The sequence below is a fragment of the Homarus americanus genome, unplaced genomic scaffold (genome assembly GCF_018991925.1).
Source record: "Homarus americanus isolate GMGI-L3 unplaced genomic scaffold, GMGI_Hamer_2.0 scaffold7626, whole genome shotgun sequence".
Taxonomy (NCBI): Eukaryota; Metazoa; Arthropoda; class Malacostraca; order Decapoda; family Nephropidae; genus Homarus; species Homarus americanus.
The window spans coordinates 19,250,009-19,269,311 of NW_024718273.1; the positions used below are offsets into that span (position 1 = coordinate 19,250,009).

At 45.3% G+C, this 19,303-nt stretch overlaps 1 protein-coding gene across 1 annotated transcript; it reads left to right on the forward strand.

Moving 5' to 3' along the window:
• The first annotated feature begins 2,864 nt into the window (after window positions 1–2,864).
• LOC121859535 (transmembrane protein 256 homolog) lies at window positions 2,865–12,593 on the forward strand. Its single transcript, XM_042356414.1, has 4 exons — window positions 2,865–3,104; window positions 6,536–6,668; window positions 8,483–8,601; window positions 11,865–12,593. Exons 1-4 carry the CDS (start codon window positions 3,003–3,005, stop codon window positions 12,006–12,008), a joined length of 498 nt encoding a protein of 165 aa, XP_042212348.1. The 5' UTR covers window positions 2,865–3,002; the 3' UTR covers window positions 12,009–12,593.
• The last annotated feature ends 6,710 nt before the right edge of the window (window positions 12,594–19,303 follow it).

Sequence of the window (19,303 nt, forward strand, 5' to 3'; positions counted from 1 at the left end):
GGCGGGAAACGGCTGCTCTCAGGTAAAGGGTTCGGAGGTAGATCGTCGGCAGTGTGCCGCTCCCCTCCATCGCTCACGGCAGCCACAGCACGTCTATGGAGCGGGAAGTCGACAGGCACCAAGTTGAGGCACTTGCAGGCCTCCAATGACAGATAGAGGGCCTTGACTGTCTGCACGAAGTAGACCTCCTGGACGGTGGACCCCTCGTCCACACCGAGGCGGCAGGGGGCGGACCCCAGACACTTTAGCTGTTTGTTTGCCACGTCCCTTAGGCCATTACGGGCCCGAAGTTGCCCCGGACACAAACCGATGTCCCGGAGCAGGGATGCGCCTGCCACACACACCATAGCACCGTGTCAGCTACAGCCAGCACAGGGGTGGCGGGGGAATTGCCCCCGGCCTGGGACACGAACACTTGTAACCTGGGGTGGTGGGATAGCTGGGCTGTTGCCACTGTAACAGCGCCTGACACATCCACAGGAGCACTTAGGGCTGACTTACTCCTACAACACCTTTTGAAGTGACCAACCTTACAGCAATTGCGACATGTAGCCCCACTTGCAGGGCAGTTACTTTTACCAGAGGCATGTGACATGCCGCAGTTACCACAGTGCGCGCGATTGGGGTGTCCAGGTCGGGCAGCAGCTACCTTGGACTCACCGGTGACGTCATCACCAACCGCCACTGCCTCCGCGGCTGTTCCCACCACTGCCTGGCCAGACGTACGACACAATACACCAGCATCTCTCACTGCTGCCTCAAATAACATGCATTTGTTTCTAAGCACTTCAACACTATTATAACTAGAGTACCCCTGGAAAATTTCCCTTTTCAACACTGGGTTACTCAGGCCCACCATAACTTTACGTAATAGCATGTACTCAGAGAGGTCGTTATCACAGGTGGGACATTTAAATTCACACTCCACTGCCTCTGCGAAGCATCGTTGAAAATACCTTTTCATGGGCTCCTCTTCACCTTGTTTGCTGTTGAAAAACTCGTTCCATTTCACAGCTTGGTTTGAAGATTGAAGAACCATTCCACTGATGGCGTCCAGGGCTTCTTTGGGCGAGAGCTGCTCCCACTGACCGCTGGGGTATCTCGAGTCAATCACCCTTTGGAGTGCAGGGACGCAGTTCAGGCGAATGTGGAGTGTGGCCACCAGTTGTGACCACCCGTTCAACAGCACCCATGACTCCATGGACCACCTCCATGTCCTAAACGCAGCTGCTGGCATTTCTGCCTCACACTTTTCTGGTGCGACAGCTGCTGAGGGCTTCATGACCGGCATAGAAGCATGACCACCGCCAGCAACTAGAGACGCCATCTGAGCCATCAATGCACTCATGGCCTGCTGCTGGGCGCGCATGGTGTTCCCCACCGGAGAGAAGCCCTGGCGTCCCCTTGAGGGCGTCGAGAATCGTGGACGTGTAGGGGCCATGTCAGCGTTCTTATCAGGGCTGTAATGGCGTGTCGGGCCCCGACATATCCTACTCACTGCGCCATATGAGAGGTTGGAGTCATAGACCACGTTCTTTGTAGACTTTATTCTAACAGCGTCAGCTGGTGACTGGCAACCGGGCGCTGCCAAAGACAAACCCCCATCTCAACATGGGAAAACATATCGTACGATGGTACAATCTTACAGCAACTTAATTGTTAGGTCTTATAAGAAGGTCGTTCAGGTATCTTAGAAGATCCCTCCCTCCTAATGACCTTCAAGAGTGAAGTGCGTCCCCGTCTGGAGTACTGTCTCCCCGTCTGGTTCCCAAGATATGCTAGGGACTGTCAGTTAATTGAAAATGTCCAAAGGAGGGCCACCAGACTAGTGCCTCACTACGGCACCTCAGCTACCCTGAGAGATTGGAGCGCCTGAACTTGCCTAGCTTATACTACAGACGGGCAAGGGGAGACCTAATTGAGGTTTATAAGCATCTCAAAGGGCACTACTCAGCCGAGTGCCCTTACCAGGAGCTGGCGGACACTCGCCCTACAAGTGGTCACGGTTCAAGGTTGAAGAAGCCGCAAGCCCAGAAACTGTGAGGTGTAACTTTTCCGGAATGAGAGTTGTGAACTCTTGGAACAATCTGCCAGAGAGTGTTGTGACGGTACCGAGTGTGAATTCTTTCAAGACCAGACTTGACCAACACTGGAGCAGGTTCAGGTGCATTCAGGAGCCGGTGCATGCCCAGTAACTTGCCAACAGTGCGTAACAGAGACGTGACCGATCGCCCAAGCGGCTAACGAGCCGATCATTTGGTGAAGAGGATAATAGAAGGAAGGGTAAGATTCTTCGGTAAACGTTTTGTAAGGAAATAGTTAGCGACTCCTGTTGTCAAAGGTGACCCCACTTTTAGTTTAATTAATTGACCCAGTAAAAGTAAATGTTAATTGTAGCTTAAAAAAAATCGTGGACAGGTAACGTGCATATCTCATCATTGTGTCCCGAGTTCGATTCTCGGCCCGTGTCTGATGTAAACTGGGACTATCTACGGCTAGTGAGGTGAACTGATGAAGACAAAATTTACCCCCATCTTACATCTCGTTAATAAAATAATCATACAGTAGAATTTGCAACACGATTAATATTGCGAGATAATAGTACAGTATAAGCTAGACCGGTGTGTATTGCTTTATTGCTTCCAATATGAGTCATTTATGCTTGATTTTGCTGACTCTATTTAACTGTCCCCCCAATTATCCCTGAGGCTATACGGAGTTGGATCAGTAACAGGACTCTCAAACCTATATAAGATGATCTCCACACACGTCCTGAACCCTCTACCGTGTTACATCATAAGCGATACAATCCTACACACCGATGCTCTTCCGTCACTGGCCACCACGGGAGTGTTAGGAGAGTATTTGGTTCTTTAACTTATACACGACGTCTAGAAGAAGGATAATCTGAATTTCTTCTTTATGTTGAAATAATAGAAATAGAGAGAAAATACAAGTGTATATAATAAACTTAATCATAGAGTTTACTAAATAGAGGCCTAATGGTGGGTGACAGTTACGGTTGGCTGTGGAACAACCCCCTGACACGTGAAGTAGCCCGCTGTCCTAAGAGGGTTGGTGACTTGATCTGGTCAGAGAAGAAGGTAAAAATAATCACTTTTACTTTTATATTCTATTACTAATTTGGTAATGTCTGAGAACACCATTACCACCACAAGTTGTTTGATTGGCCGGTGTTTAATATGACGGGGGTCCCTCTCTCCCCCGACTAGGAAGTTAGGTTAGGTTAGGTAAGGTAGGCTTCTTGGTTAGGTTAGGTTAGGTAGGCTTCTTGGTTAGGTTAGGTTAGGTAGGCTTCTTGGTTAGGTTAGGTTAGGTAGGCTTCTTGGTTAGGTTAGGTTCTCGTAAATGTTGCCTCTTTTATAATGATACGAACATCTGTGAAAAAATTGAACAAAATGGAACAACTCCTCCTGGTGGTAGTGGTGTTCTCAGACATTACTGTATTTATAACCCGGTCCGACTAATTACCCAAATGTAGCCAAATATAGCCGGAATGAAGTCAAATAATGGTCCTAGATGAATAAATCGGACTGCTAATCACTTCTCGACTAGTATTTGGTGTCAGTCACAAAAAATTGGTAAACTTAATTTAATCTGAGTTAATAGATCAAGTGCATGTACCTAACCTAACCTAACACAACACAACTCAGATTAAATAAAGTTTACCAATTTTTTTTTACTTTATGACACCAAATAATAATCGAGAAGTGATTCACAGCCCGAATTACGCTTGTACGACCATCATTTGACTTCATTGCGGCTACATTTGGGTAATTACTCGCTCTGTCGGTACATGCAAGCGATCTATTAACTCATATTAAAGTAAGTTTTCCAATTTTTTGTGACTTTCTGACACCAAATACTAGTCGAGAAGTGATTGGCAGTCCGATTTATTCATCTAGGACCATTATTTGACTTCATTCCGGCTATATTTGGCAACATTTGGGTACATTTGGGTAATTAGTCGGACCGTTTATAACCGTCTTACAAGTTAGGTCAAGTTTTCAAGGGCTTGTTTAGTGTTCTTTTATTGTTATTTTGCCCCACATTATTCCTCTACTGCCCACATTTAACAACCTATATTGTTGGTAATTGGGGAGGTCTTGTCGGTTAAAATACTCGAAAAATATAAATTTGCGCTGGAAATGTAATAGAATATATACTTTTTTTTTTCTCCCTATATAAATAAAAATATTTAATTCTGTGTTCGACCTAAAACTTTTCTTCACCTCTATTTTTTTTAAAAGTTTCCATGCACAACAGAAACATGGCTAGGTATATTTACAGCTACCGGTACACAGCAATTGGCTCACGGTGAAATAAATGCCAAATGCTGCCAGTCACAGTAAAAAATAGTTATCTCGTTGTTTGCCGGTAATGGACGATCAGCCAATCAGAATGCACTTATGGTAAAATAATGTTTGTAGGAACTTAGCTGGTCACGGCAAAATATCCTCTGCCGAGTATTTTAAAGGAGGCAGCGGTAATGTCTGAAAACAGTACTACCACCAGAAGTTGTTGTTTCATATTGTTACCGAGGTGACAGTTACTAGAACCTGACCTTACCAACCAAAAAAACCTACCTAACTTCCTCGCCGGGGGGCGCAGCTTACACTGTATTGAACAGAGTGTACTGTACAGTACTTAAGGTTGATATTTAGTGAGAAAGAGAAAAAATATTCTATACCGTTTCCATAGGAAATTTATATTTTTCAATTACAGTATTTTAACAAATAAAATTAGTAATTAAATTACCCTTATTTTGATATCTGGTACCAATGAAAATGTCATGGAGTAATTTAAATTTTTTGTGGACGTGAGAGTACGCTCGGACCGAGTGGGTTGGTTGTAAACAAACTGAGCAGATGAAAACACATTCTGACTCAGCTTTTTTTATTTATTTTTTTTAAAGGAGTATTTACTGTAAATAATTAATTTCTTTGGTAATTTCTAAGAACAACACTCTCACCAGAACGAATTAATCAATTTTGATCATTGTTTTTACAGATGTTCTTATCATTATAGTAAGTATTATAAAAGAGGCAACAATTGTTTATTTTAATTACTGTACAGCTCCTCCCCGACTTACGACGGGGTTAGGGACCCAAATCCAGGTCGTAAGTCGAATTGGTCGTAAGTCGAAAATGCGAATATAATACAGTACATAGAAAATCTAAAATGGGTGTCTCTTTTTCTTCTCAGCACCACAAAACTCCCACTTTTAAGCTTGCCAGCCATTTTAAATGGAATCACAAAAAAAGTTTTTGTCAGCACACAGCACAATCACTAACGTCGTGACTCAAAAATACGTAATTTGAAAAAATTTTGGTACGACAGAGGTGGTCGTATGTCCAGGTGGTCGTAAGTCGAGGAGTACCTATACTATACTAGCTGGGAAAAGTAATGATTTTTTTGTGGGGGGGATGTAAAAGGGTATCAAATGTTGAGCTAAAAGAGCAATTGGTAAAAGGATAAAACTGTACTTAATGACTTTGGTGCACCTTCACCACCACTTTCAGGAAATTTTTTGATGTTAGGTAAAAACTTTCTCAACTCTAGAAAGTGACAGAATTACAGAGGGAATAAAGTTTGCATACTGTATTATATACAGTACAGTAATTTACAATTATTTACATCTGGTAGGTTATGCTGACAAACTCCCTGTGTCTGCCAATATTTGTTTCTGATCCAAGTTATTTTCATAGAATTTATAGTACTGTACAGTACGGTTTATATTTCTTTAGATGAATAAAATACATAACAAGATAACTTTAGTATTTTAGGTCAACTTATATTAGTTTAGGCAATTTTGGTTTAAAAAAAAAAATTATATGAAAATAACTATTCACTCAGAAACAAAATTGTCGGTGTTACTTACCACACGTAAATAATCATAAAGTTATACTATAGTATTGTGTAATCTGCATTCCTCGTAGACATATTTTTTATTTTGTGTTAAGAAAGCTTTTACAGTATCCTCTATGGATAAATTTCCTCAAGTTGGTGCTAAGGGTGTGCCACAGTCATCAGTTATTACTGTTAAGATTACAGAAGAGTTCCACATTAATAAATGGAAAAGACTAACCTCAAAAGTTATTGTGAAGTTAATGGTATAGCTTAGAATACTTGATATTAACCTATTCAATGCAGCTGGTCTGAAATTTTAGTGTACTGTACAGTACTGTACTATAAGTGTGGCACTTTTAAAACAGCGAGTTTCCAATCCAGAGGTGGACCTTTCCATGTGTGTGACCTGTTTTCATTGAATGGTTTGTTTTATTTGAATTTTTGGTTGTCAAGAGGATCTTGCCTGCAGGGATCATCTTTGTCTCACATGCTTTCAACTCAGTCATGGGACTAGGAGTTCAGACCCTGTTTGATGGGTCAAGAGCAGCTCTACAGTATCATGATTCACTTCATACATTTAGTTTTTAAGTGGGATTTCTAATTCAATCTATATTTAGTGTATTGTACTGTTCTGTATTATTAAAAAAATTCCATTTGTTTTCAGGGAAGCAGTATTCAACAAGTGACTCCCCTGCTGGTTGATATGCTGAACATTCCCTCATATGCACGCTGGTTTGTACGTATTGCTGGAATCTCGGGTGCCACAGCAGTGGCACTTGGTGCTTACGGTGCTCATGGTGAGTAAATACTGTAGGCCCTGTGTTGATTTCTCCTCCTCTAAATAAATATCTGTGTGTACTGTATAGAACTTTTGCCCTGACATCATAGATGCCATAATAGCTGTTGGTATCCACTGTCTTGGGGCACAACAATGTTGTTGTTTTGAGTGATCAGCGAGTGAGAATTGTTATGAAGCCTGTAATAAAAGAAGCATGGTAAGTGCTATAAAAGGCTCATTCACACTTATAACAGCCTAATGTGCATAATGTAGGAAAAAGATATAAAGAAGTTGGGGCATTTGGTCTCAAGTGATCTGTATGGAATTCCAAGAAATAAGTGGCTACATGACTTTGAGAAATGGTCGTCGATCTCATACATTCACATTGGCATGTCCTTGCTGTTTTTGCCAAGCCTGTACACTAAAGAGCAGCTAGTGAACTACAAAAGCCTTGGCTGCTATGAGAAATTTGCCAGTGGATGGGTAAAGAAGGTTCTAATGAAGGAGTCGGGTATAAACGGCTTATGATCGCAAAGGTAATTTCACTGTTCGCAGCAACCATGTTTGTTCAATATATTAATTCAAAATCTTTACAACAATCAGATGTTTTATGCCTCAGCAGTCTCATTTCTCTTTCTGTTCTCTCAGCACTGTAATGAACTTTCATATAATTCTCCCCAGCTTTTTTTTATGGATTCATATAGTGTGGATGACTTCCCTGCAAGAATGAAATATATGTAACATAACTTTAAGGATCACTGTCAGATCACAGCTGGCAAAGGTTTGTGTGTTTAAAAAAATAATAATAATAAATATACTATATAAATATATATATATATATATATATATATATATATATATATATATATATATATATATATATATATATATATATATATATATATATATATATATATATATATATATATATATATATATATATATATATATATATATATATATATATATATATATATATATATATATATATATATATATATATATATATATATATGCTGATAACCACAAGGAGAAGAAAACACGAAGTTCCCAAGCGCTGTAATTCACATCTTCAGGGTGAGTACAGACTAGAGAGAGTAATACAAATCAAGGTGTATATATACAGAGGAGGTGAGACCAGGTCACAATGGTAGGTATATATATATATATATATATATATATATATATATATATATATATATATATATATATATATATATATATATATATATATATATATATATATATATATATATATATATATATATATATATATATATATAAATATATATATATATATATATATATATATATATATATATATATATATATATATATATATATATATATATATATATATATATATATATATATATATATATATATATATATATATGAAAATGTGTGTGTGTGTGCGCGCGTGCGTGCGTGTATTAATAATAATAATAAACGGTTTACTGTATTAATAGAGTTGCAGCCAGTGGCTGAAAATATACAAACTTATGTGTGTGTGTGCTTGCGTGCGTGAGAAGAAATATTACACTCATTAGTCATTTGGGGAAATAATTAGAAATAATAACACAGAATGTGTTGTGAAGTGCTTGTGTCTATAGCAAAATTAAAAATGTGTTTAAAATATGTTTGGGAATATTAGAAGGTTGTGAGGACAGAGATTTGGTTATTTTTCATTAAAAAACTGTTACACTGTACTGTACTGTATGTACTGTACTGTACTGTACTGTACTGTACTGTACTGTACTGTATACTATATTGGAAAGAAAGATGTCCTGTTTGATCTCTTGTGGCTAAGGCTTTTTTATTTTCCTTCCTCAGTATTTTACCGGCGAGAATATCCTGAGGAACTGAAGCAAGTATACGAGACTGCCAATCGTTACCACTTCCTACACACCTTGGCCTTATTGGGTGTACCTCTGTGCAAACGACCCAAACTGGTTAGTTTTTTCCCCACAGTTATGCAACAAGGCAGGAACAAAGGCATACACAGGCACTCTTCATTTTCTTAATGTTGTAATATACTTTTATCATTCACTTACTTGTGGGAGAACGGTTTCAGAGCTACCTGCTTTGAGGAGGTCAATAATTTTATCTCTTAGAGTGGACTAGTCTAAAGCAGAATCTGCAATTCTTAGTGAAAAATGAAGACTCCTAGTTTTTACCAGACAAAATGAAGCTCTTATCCTGGGTTTCCTGTCAGGGGTGATGAGTCTCACTCAGCAGAACTCAAATATAAGTCATATATTTCATAGCATGCGTATATCATAGTACGAACAGGTAATACGAAAACCAATCTTAACTACGTATAGTTATTTATTTATTGATAGGAGCATACAATGTATGACTCGGTGAAGAGGGTAGGAAGTTGGTAGTGAGGTCAGGTTCCCGAGGTCACTTGGACACAGCATCAGGTGAGACTTGACCATAAATGACCTGAGAAAGTTCAATAGTTATGATAATGTGAATTTAGTGAGGTCATTTACTTAAAATACACCATTTACTTTTATCGAACAATTTAACAAATAAGGCATGAGGTTGGGTCAGCTGTCTTGTTGTTTTATGAATATTGTGTCTAGTTTGAACTCTGTTATGTTTGGGGAGGCACACCACCCATACCCCTCCTTGCTACAGGCCTGAGCACTTGAAAATTGAGATTGCTTCTCACCATTTACTTTGTTCAGTAATGACATTTCATTGTTACAGTAGGATATCTTAGGGTTACAGATCATATAAATCAACATTAGAAAAAAAAGTTTATTTTATATTAAAGTTATCTTTTAATGTAGATTTGATTTGCAAGCCTATAACATTATTGTACAAGTCATTAAGCTACCAGAACTGGGCTCCATTCCTTGAGCTTATGATCAAGGCCATTGTGTGGTCATTACCCTCATAATAAGACTGTTCTTAGTCATTTTTGTGAAGAGGGAGTTTGCTGTTATTTAATCCTTTATTAACTATTACAGTACCTTGAAAAGTACAATGTTATCCAAGGATTAACAGATTAATTTTAATTGCCATTGAGATCCCCTGTCTTAGGACCAAAGTGCCCACTATATTATTTCCATGGTAACCTGACCCGTAAGTCACGTCCCTCTTCTATAAGAATAGCCGATTGGTTCAAAGAAAATGTTCGTGGAGCTGTCCATTTATTCAAACTAAACAATGCGTAAAGAAGACGCTTAAATTCACTATGGTAATGATATTTTTTCATAAATTGGGCCAAAAAGTGTCAAAAATAAGGGTTAAAGCTGCTAAAAAGTCACGTGACTGCGAAAATATCTGTGATTGGTTGTGACGTCACTGACTAATGCGAGCCGCAGAAAAGGGGGTCTCGAGGCAGCTAGCTGTGGTTTACGTGTTGTTACCAGCAGAAATACAGGACTTGTGGCCATATACAATGTTGATATACACAGGCATACCTTATTTTTAGGTTAAAATAATTTACTTCTCAAGTATCATCGTGTGTATTTACTTGCTGGGTGCCAAAATGATGCAAAAGACCGATAACTCCAACATGAAAGTTTCCATCACTGTTCTCTATTTCATGTCTGGAAAATGTAAGTTTTCGTCACTGGTGTCTATATTTAATGTGGAAGGACTAGGGATGACCATGGCCAGGGGATGGGTTTGAGATGGTCAGATTACAGATTTAATTTAACGTGCTTCATAGCTGGGTGGCGGAGTTCTTGATAATAATCTACAATCGTAAAGACTACTTTTGGTAAATTTCTTTCATCTGCCTTGATGAACCCTGGAAGTAGTTGTCCCACCTTCTTGGCTGATTGGCTCTATAAATAAATATTATTAGATAATTAATTGTGCTTTACTGTGCAACACAGTAATACTATATTGAATATATAAATATTAGTAACCACATCAACTAATTCAGTGGATATTTTCTGCCCCTACTACAAATTTCATAGTATAAACATTCCAAAAAATATTGGAATTACAGTATTTTGGTTTTGGTCATCTGGGGAACCTTAAGATTCTAACTATGGGATTAAGTACTTTAAACAATAAGACACATTATCTCTACGGGATTTTTGTCGCAAAACATTTTTCGATCGCATAAGAAAATACAGGTCATAGGTTAGGTTAGGTTAGGGTATGATGAGTTATATTATAAGTTATAAGATTAGCTTAACATACACCGGTGGGGGGGGGGGGGTAGTAACTCAAAACTAGTGATTTCCGATAGAAATGAAGGCCTAAATCGTTCATAACACATCCACAAGACATCAGAAAAACATACTCTGCATGTCTTATGTACAGGGATGACCAAAACTTAAAATTTACCCAAGATTACTTATCTGGAATCTAATCATCCAAATAGTTAAGGCAGTTAAAGTAAAATTTTAACCATTAATTAATATAAATGATTATTTATCCCAGCGGTTCATTAGTGAATCATCAAAACAATAACAGCACTATGTTGTCTTATTTAACTAGCATTAGGAATTCTCAAAACAAAGTCCAGACAATGTCATTACAGTAATATCTTTGTTAGCTGGAATCCCATAACCCGGAACTCTCCAATAGCCGGAATTGAAATTTTCCTCGATATCCACACCCCTCCTTCATTCCCCCCATCCCCACATCCCTCCATGCCCTACATACTCACACCCCTCCTCCATGCCCTCCCTCCATGCCCACACCCCTCCTCCATGCCCACACCCTCCTCCATACCCCCCCCTCCTCCATACCCACACCCCCTCCTCCATACCCCACACCCCTCCTCCATACCCACACCCCTTCTCCATACCCACACCCTCCTCCATACCCACACCCTTTCCTCCATAACCACACTACACAACCCTCCTCCATACCCACACTACACATCCCTCCTCCATACCCACACCCTTTCCTCCATACCCACACCCGTCCATACCCACACCCCTCCTCCATGCCCACACCCCTCCTCCATGCCCACATCCCTCCTCAATGCCCACACCTTCCATACCCACATCCCTCCTCCATGCCCACATCACTCCTCAATGCCCACATTCCATCCTCCATACCCACATCCCTCCTCCATACCCACACCCCTCCTCCATGCCCTTTATACCCAAACCCCTGTATAAACATTTGGATATACACATTAAAACAATTATTTTCATTGTCCACTATTTGTAAAATGTCTTTCAACGCACTTTGTATTATGTACAACTAATACACATCTCTATTGTTTGAACAGGCTGGAGCATTAATTGCAACTGGAACAGCAATCTTCTGTGGCACTTGCTATTACTATGCACTTACTGGATCCAAGAATGTGAGGCAGTATACTCCCTACGGCGGAATGTTATTGATTGTTGGCTGGTTATCTATGGCCCTGTAGGAATAATTTGTATGGTTATTGTAAAAGTATAGTCTTCGATGGGTGGATCAGGAATTTGTAGGTTGAATTTATGAGTAGTTGAAGAATTACTTTCACCATGAAGTTATGAATTACCAATAATGACTGAGGTACCACTGTGCTTACTTTTACCGCTCCTCCCCCCCTTATAATGCTTTTATACATACTGTATAGTCTATATCAGATAAGTTAGCGATTATGTAAATACTTTATTGATTTTTATACAGTATTGGAAATTCTAAAGGTTATTTTGATCATCTGATCCAACGCTCCTTCAAACATGCACATAGCTGATCATACTGCTATTTCTTAAGCACTTTAATTTTATTTTACTGCATTATAACATAATTTGTGTAGAAATTGATACTAAAAAGATTATATTTTTTGGAATTGAATTGTTTTTCTTCATAGATCCACATACAGTTCTGTAAGTAGTTCTGTCTTGTAGAAGATATTGAAGTGAAAGTATTTTCAGAGGGCAATGAAATAGCCATGTATTTCTGTATCATCAGCTTATCATCACATTGTTCACATTGTTCATGAAGAATAAAAAAAATGCTTCGAGAATTATATGTTTAGTGGTTTTATCCTCTCTCTCTCTCTCTCTCTTCTCTGAGGAAAATTCCCATTTTCTATGATGAAATTCTCGCCCCTTATCCATGCCTTTCATACCCACACCCCTCAACCATGCCCTCCATATCCACACCCCTCAACCATGCCCTCCATATTTACACCCCTCAACCATGCCCTCCATATTTACACCCCTCAACCATGCCCTCCATATCTACACCTCTTCTCCACGCCCTCCATACCCACACCCCTCCTCCATGGTATGGAAGAGGGGTGTAGGTATGGAGGAAGGGCGTGGGTATGGAGGAGTGTAGGTATGGAGGAGAGGTGTGGGTATGGAGGAGGGGTGTAGGTATGGAGGAGAGGTGTGGGTATGGAGGAGGGGTGTGGGTATGGAGGAGGGGTGTGGGTATGGAGGAGGGGTGTAGGTATGGAGGAATGGTGTATGTATGGAGGAAGGGTGTGTAGTCATGGAGGAGGAAGGGGAAGGATGGCAATACAAGATTACAAATACTTAAGTGAGGAGCTGAGATGGCTGACGAGTAAGGCTGAGTATTGTAGAAGACGGTAGGTAGTCACTGTGCCGTAGGTTTAGAGGATAGATGATCCTGTGGTCACTTCCCAGAGTGTAGTGCTCTCTCCTCGAATTGGAGCTCACAAAGAAGACTTGGAGGAAGTGACGCAACAACCAGGATATGGAGAAGGTTAACCCCGGAGTGGTAACTAAGACGAGTCATACTCGTGTCTCGTCCCTAGATGGCGTTGCTCGTGGTGCTGGGTAGGTAGATCAAGACAATAGATGGCGTGGTTCGTAGTGCTGGGTGGAGGGGTTCGTAACACCACCCAGAGGCAGCCAGGAACGTGGATCCTATCCAGATAAGGTGGTGGCCCCTGGGACCCTCCAGGTGCGTCGGTGACCCTTCCAAAGGCGGCTGGGACTCATTGGACCCTCCCATGGACGGCGGCCCCCCCTAGAATCATTGCATGGATTGCGGGGGCCCCAGGAACCCTCATAGGGGCGGCAGGGCTTCTGCAACCCTCCGAGAAGCGACGATTATACTAAGGACCCTCCCAGGGGCGGTGGAGGCCCGCAGTACCTTTCCAGGTGTGACAGCGGCACTAGGGACCCTCCTAGGGTAGGCGGGACCCACTGAGACACTCCCAGGGACGGGAGGGGGCGCTGGGACCCTCCAGGAGCAGTGGGGCCCCTTGGGACACTACAGGGGCTGCACGTCCAGGGGCCCTATAGCATACCTGGTTGTGCCTAGGTATATATTTTATACGTCCATCAGTTCCTTAAATGTGATTGGTGGACTAAAATATCTACCCACCAAATTACAGCCAATAGGAGAAGAGAGCAGTCAGTCAGCACAACACCCCAACTTATGTTTTCCTGTTGGATATTATTCTCCATTCCGTTGTTAAGGATGCTATAATACTGGAAATGTGATAATGGCGATGTAGTTGCATCTCCCAGCATTATAAATAACACAAAAACAACTGCCCCCAGAGACCATACAGGGCAAGCGCTCTCAAACCTCCAAGGTGCGGCAGGGAACATCCTAGGAGTGGCTGGGGCCCTTGGGACCCACCCAGGGGTAGCAGAGGTCCCAGGGACCCATCCCAGAGGCAGCTAGTGACCTGGTTCTCACCCAGGTAAGGTGGTGCCCCCCTGCGACCCTCCCAGTTGCGTCGGGGACCCTTCCAAAGGCGGCTGGGACTCATTGGACCCTCCCAGGGACGGCAGCGCCCCCTGAAATCATCACATGGATTGCGGGGACCCCAGGAACCCTCATAGGGGCGGCAGGGCCCCTGCAACCCTCCCAGAAGCGGCGAGGGTACTAAGGATCCTCCCAGGGGCGGTGGAGGCCCGCAGTTCCTTTCCAGGTGTGACAGCGCCCCTAGGGACCCTCCCAGGGTCGGCGGGACCCGCTAAGACACGCCTAGGGACGGGAGGAGGCCCTGGGACCACCTAGGGGTGATGAGGGCCCTTGGGACATTCCAGGGGCCGCACTTCAAGGGGCCCTATAGCATACCTGGTCGTGCCTTGGTACATATTTTATATGTCCATCAGTTCCTTAAATGTGATTGGTGGACTAAAATATCTACCCACTAAATTACAGCCAATAGGAGAAGAGAGCAGTCAGTCAGCACAACACCCCAACTTATGTTTTCCTGTTGGATATTATTCTCCATTCCGTTTTTAAGTATGCGATAATACTGGAAATGTGATGATGGGCGATGTAGTTGCATCTCCCAACGCTCTAAATAACAGAAAAACAACTGCCCCCAGAGACCATACAGGGCTGACGCTCTTAGGGAACCACCCACGTGCGACAGGGAACCTCCTAGGAGTGGCCGGAGCCACTTGGGACCCGCCTAGGGGCAGCAGAGGCCCGAGGGACCCACCCAGAGGCAGCCAGGGACCTTGGTCTTATCCAGATAAGGTGGTGCCCCCTGGGACCCTCCAGGTGCGTCGGTGACCCTTCCAAAGGTGGCTGGGACTCATTGGACCCTCCCATGGACGGCGGCCCCCACTGGAATCATCGCATGGATTGCGGGGGCCCCAGGAAACCTCATAGGGGCGGCAGGGCCCCTGCAACACCTCCGAGAAGCGACGATTGTACTAAGGACCCTCCCAGGGGCGGTGGAGGCCCGCAGTACCTTTCCAGGTGTGACAGCGCCCCTAGGGACCCTCCTAGGGTAGGCGGGACCCACTGAGACACTCCCAGGGACGAGAGGGGGCCCTGGGACCCTCCAGGAGCAGTGGGGCCCCTTGGGACACTACAGGGGCTGCACGTCCAGGGGCCCTATAGCATACCTGGTTGTGCCTAGGTATATATTTTATACGTCCATCAGTTCCTTAAATGTGATTGGTGGACTAAAATATCTACCCACCAAATTACAGCCAATAGGAGAAGAGGGCAGTCAGTCAGCACAACACCCCAACTTATGTTTTCCTGTTGGATATTATTCTCCATTCCGTTTATAAGTATGCGATAATACTGGAAATGTGATGATGGGCGATGTATTTGCATCTCCCAGCATTATAAATAACACAAAAACAAGTTCCCCCAGAGACCATACAGGGCTGGCGCTCTCAGGGAACCTCCAAGGTGCGGCAGGGAACATCCAAGTAGTGGCTGGGGCCATTGGGACCCACCCAGGGGCAGCAGAGGCCCCATGGACCCATCCCAGAGGCAGCTGGTGACCTGGTTCTCACCCAGGTAAGGTGGTGCCCCCTGCGACCCTCCCAGGTGCATCGGGGACCCTTCCAAGGGCGGCTTGGACTCATTGGATCCTCCCAGGGACGGCAGCGCCCCCTGAAATCATCACATGGATTGCGGGGGCCCCAGGAACCTTCATAGGGGCGGCAGGGCCCCTGCAACCCTCCCAGAAGCGGCGAGGGTACTAAGGATACTCCCAGGGGCGGTGGAGGCCCACAGTACCTTTCCAGGTGTGACCGCGCCCCTAGGGACCCTCCCAGGGTCGGCGGGACCCGCTAAGACACTCCCAGGGACGGGAGGGGGCCCTGGGACAACCTAGGGGTGGTGGGGGCCCTTGGGACATTCCAGGGGCCCTATAGCATACCTGGTTGTGCCTTGGTACATATTTTATACGTCCATCAGTTCCTTAAATGTGATTGGTGGACTAAAATATCTACCCACCAAATTACAGCCAATAGGAGAAGAGAGCAGTCAGTCAGCACAACACCCCAACTTATGTTTTCCTGTTGGATATTATTCTCCATTCCGTTTTTAAGTATGCGATAATACTGGAAATGTGATGATGGGCGATGTAGTTGCATCTCCCAGCGCTCTAAATAACAGAAAAACAACTGCCCCCAGAGACCATATAGGGCTGACGCTCTTAGGGAACCACCCACGTGCGACAGGGAACCTCCTAGGAGTGGCCAGGGCCACTTGGGACCCACCCAGGGGCAGCAGAGGCCCCATGGACCCACCCAGAGGCAGCCAGGGACGTTGGTCCTATCCAGATAAGGTGATGCCCCCTGGGACCCTCCAGGTGCGTCGGTGACCCTTCCAAAGGCGGCTGGGACTCATTGGACCCTCCCATGGACGGCGGCCCCCCTGGAATCATCGCATGGATTGCGGGGGCCCCAGGAAACCTCATAGGGGCGGCAGGGCCTCTGCAACCCTCCCAGAAGCGACGATTGTACTAAGGACCCTCCCAGGGGCGGTGTAGGCCCGCAGTACCTTTCCAGGTGTGACAGTGCCCCTAGGGACCCTCCTAGGGTAAGCGGGACCCACTGAGACTCTCCCAGGGACAGGGGGGGTCCTGGAACCCTCCAGGAGCAGTGGGGCCCCTTGGGACACTACAGGGGCTGCACGTCCGGGGGCCCTATAGCATACCTGGTTGTGCCTAGGTATATATTTTATACGTCCATCAGTTCCTTAAATGTGATTGGTGGACTAAAATATCTACCCACCAAATTACAGCCAATAGGAAAAGAGAGCAGTCAGTCAGCACAACACCCCAACTTATGTTTTCCTGTTGGATATTATTCTCCATTCCGTTGTTAAGGATGCTATAATACTGGAAATGTGATAATGGCGATGTAGTTGCATCTCCCAGCATTATAAATAACACAAAAACAACTGCCCCCAGAGACCATACAGGGCAGGCGCTCTCAGGGAACCTCCAAGGTGCGGCAGGGAACATCCTAGGAGTGGCTGGGGCCCTTGGGACTCACCCAGGGGTAGCAGAGGTCCCAGGGACCCATCCCAGAGGCAGCTGGTGACCTGGTTCTCACCCAGGTAAGGTGGTGCCCCCCTGCGACCCTCCCAGGTGCGTCGGCGACCCTTCCAAAGGCGGTTGGGACTCATTGGACCCTCCCAGGGACGGCAGCGCCCCCTGAAATCATCACATGGATTGCGGGGACCCCAGGAACCCTCATAGGGGCGGCAGGGCCCCTGCTACCCTTCCAGAAGCGGCGAGGGTACTAAGGATCCTCCCAGTGGCGGTGGAGGCCCGCAGTTCCTTTCCAGGTGTGACAGCGCCCCTAGGGACCCTCCCAGGGTCGGCGGGACCCGCTAAGACACGCCTAGGGACGGGAGGGGGCCCTGGGACCACCTAGGGGTGATGAGGGCCCTTGGGACATTCCAGGAGCCGCACTTCAAGGGGCCCTATAGCATACCTGGTCTTGCCTTGGTACATATTTTATATGTCCATCAGTTCCTTAAATGTGATTGGTGGACTAAAATATCTACCCACCAAATTACAGCCAATAGGAGAAGAGAGCAGTCAGTCAGCACAACACCCCAACTTATGTTTTCCTGTTGGATATTATTCTCCATTCCGTTTTTAAGGATGCGATAATACTGGAAATGTGATGATGGGCGATGTAGTTGCATCTCCCAACGCTCTAAATAACAGAAAAACAACTGCCCCCAGAGACCATACAGGGCTGACGCTCTTAGGGAACCACCCACGTGCGACAGGGAACCTCCTAGGAGTGGCCGGAGTCACTTGGGACCCGCCTAGGGGCAGCAGAGGCCCGAGGGACCCACCCAGAGGCAGCCAGGGACCTTGGTCTTATCCAGATAAGGTGGTGCCCCCTGGGACCCTCCAGGTGCGTCGGTGACCCTTCCAAAGGTGGCTGGGACTCATTGGACCCTCCCATGGACGGCGGCCCCCACTGGAATCATCGCATGGATTGCGGGGGCCCCAGGAAACCTCATAGGGGCGGCAGGGCCCCTGCAACACCTCCGAGAAGCGACGATTGTATTAAGGACCCTCCCAGGGGCGGTGGAGGCCCGCAGTACCTTTCCAGGTGTGACAGCGCCCCTAGGGACCCTCCTAGGGTAGGCGGGACCCACTGAGACACTCCCAGGGACGAGAGGGGGCCGTGGGACCCTCCAGGAGCAGTGGGGCCCCTTGGGACACTACAGGGGCTGCACGTCCAGGGGCCCTATAGCATACCTGGTTGTGCCTAGGTATATATTTTATACGTCCATCAGTTCCTTAAATGTGATTGGTGGACTAAAATATCTACCCACCAAATTACAGCCAATAGGAGAAAGAGAGCAGTCAGTCCAGCACAACACCCCCAACTTATGTTTTTCCTGTTGGATATTATTCTCCATTCCCGTTTTAAGTATGCGATATGCACAAATGTGATGATGGCCATGTATTTGCATCTCCCAGCATTATAAATAACACAAAAACAAAGTTCCCCAAGACCATACAGGCAGGCGCTCAGGGAACCTCCCAAGGTGCAACTTGAGGAACATCAAGTAGTGGCTGGGGCCATTGGGACCCACCCAGGGGCAGCAGGCCCCATGGACCCAATCCCAGAGGCAGCTGGTGACCTGGTTCTCACCCAGGTAAGGTGGTGCCCCCTGCGACCCTCCCAGGTGCATCGGGGACCCTTCCAAGGGCTTGGACTCATTGGACCCTCCCAGGGACGGCAGCGCCTGGGAAGTCATCACATGGTTGGGGGGCCCAGGGTTCCCTCATGGGGGCGTGAGGCCTGCAACCCTCCCAGGCGGCGGGTGCCAGGATGATACTCCCAGGCGGGTGGAGGCCCACAGTACCTTTCAGGTGTGACCGCCCCTAGGGACCCGCCCAGGTGGGCGGGACCCGCTAAGACACTCCCAGGGACAGGAGGGCCATGCTGGGACAACCCTAGGGGTGGTGGGGCCTGGGACATTCCAGGGGCCTATAGCATACCTGGTTGTGCCTTG

Excerpts from the sequence above, each read along its gene's own strand:
- LOC121859535 (XM_042356414.1), top strand. The coding sequence starts at position 3,003 with ATGGTGGGTGACAGTTACGGTTGGCTGTGGAACAACCCCCTGACACGT. Across the intron at positions 3,105-6,535 it reads TGATCTGGTCAGAGAAGAAG|GGAAGCAGTATTCAACAAGT; the intron begins GTAAAAATAATC and ends ATTTGTTTTCAG. Across the intron at positions 6,669-8,482 it reads TGGTGCTTACGGTGCTCATG|TATTTTACCGGCGAGAATAT; the intron begins GTGAGTAAATAC and ends TTCCTTCCTCAG.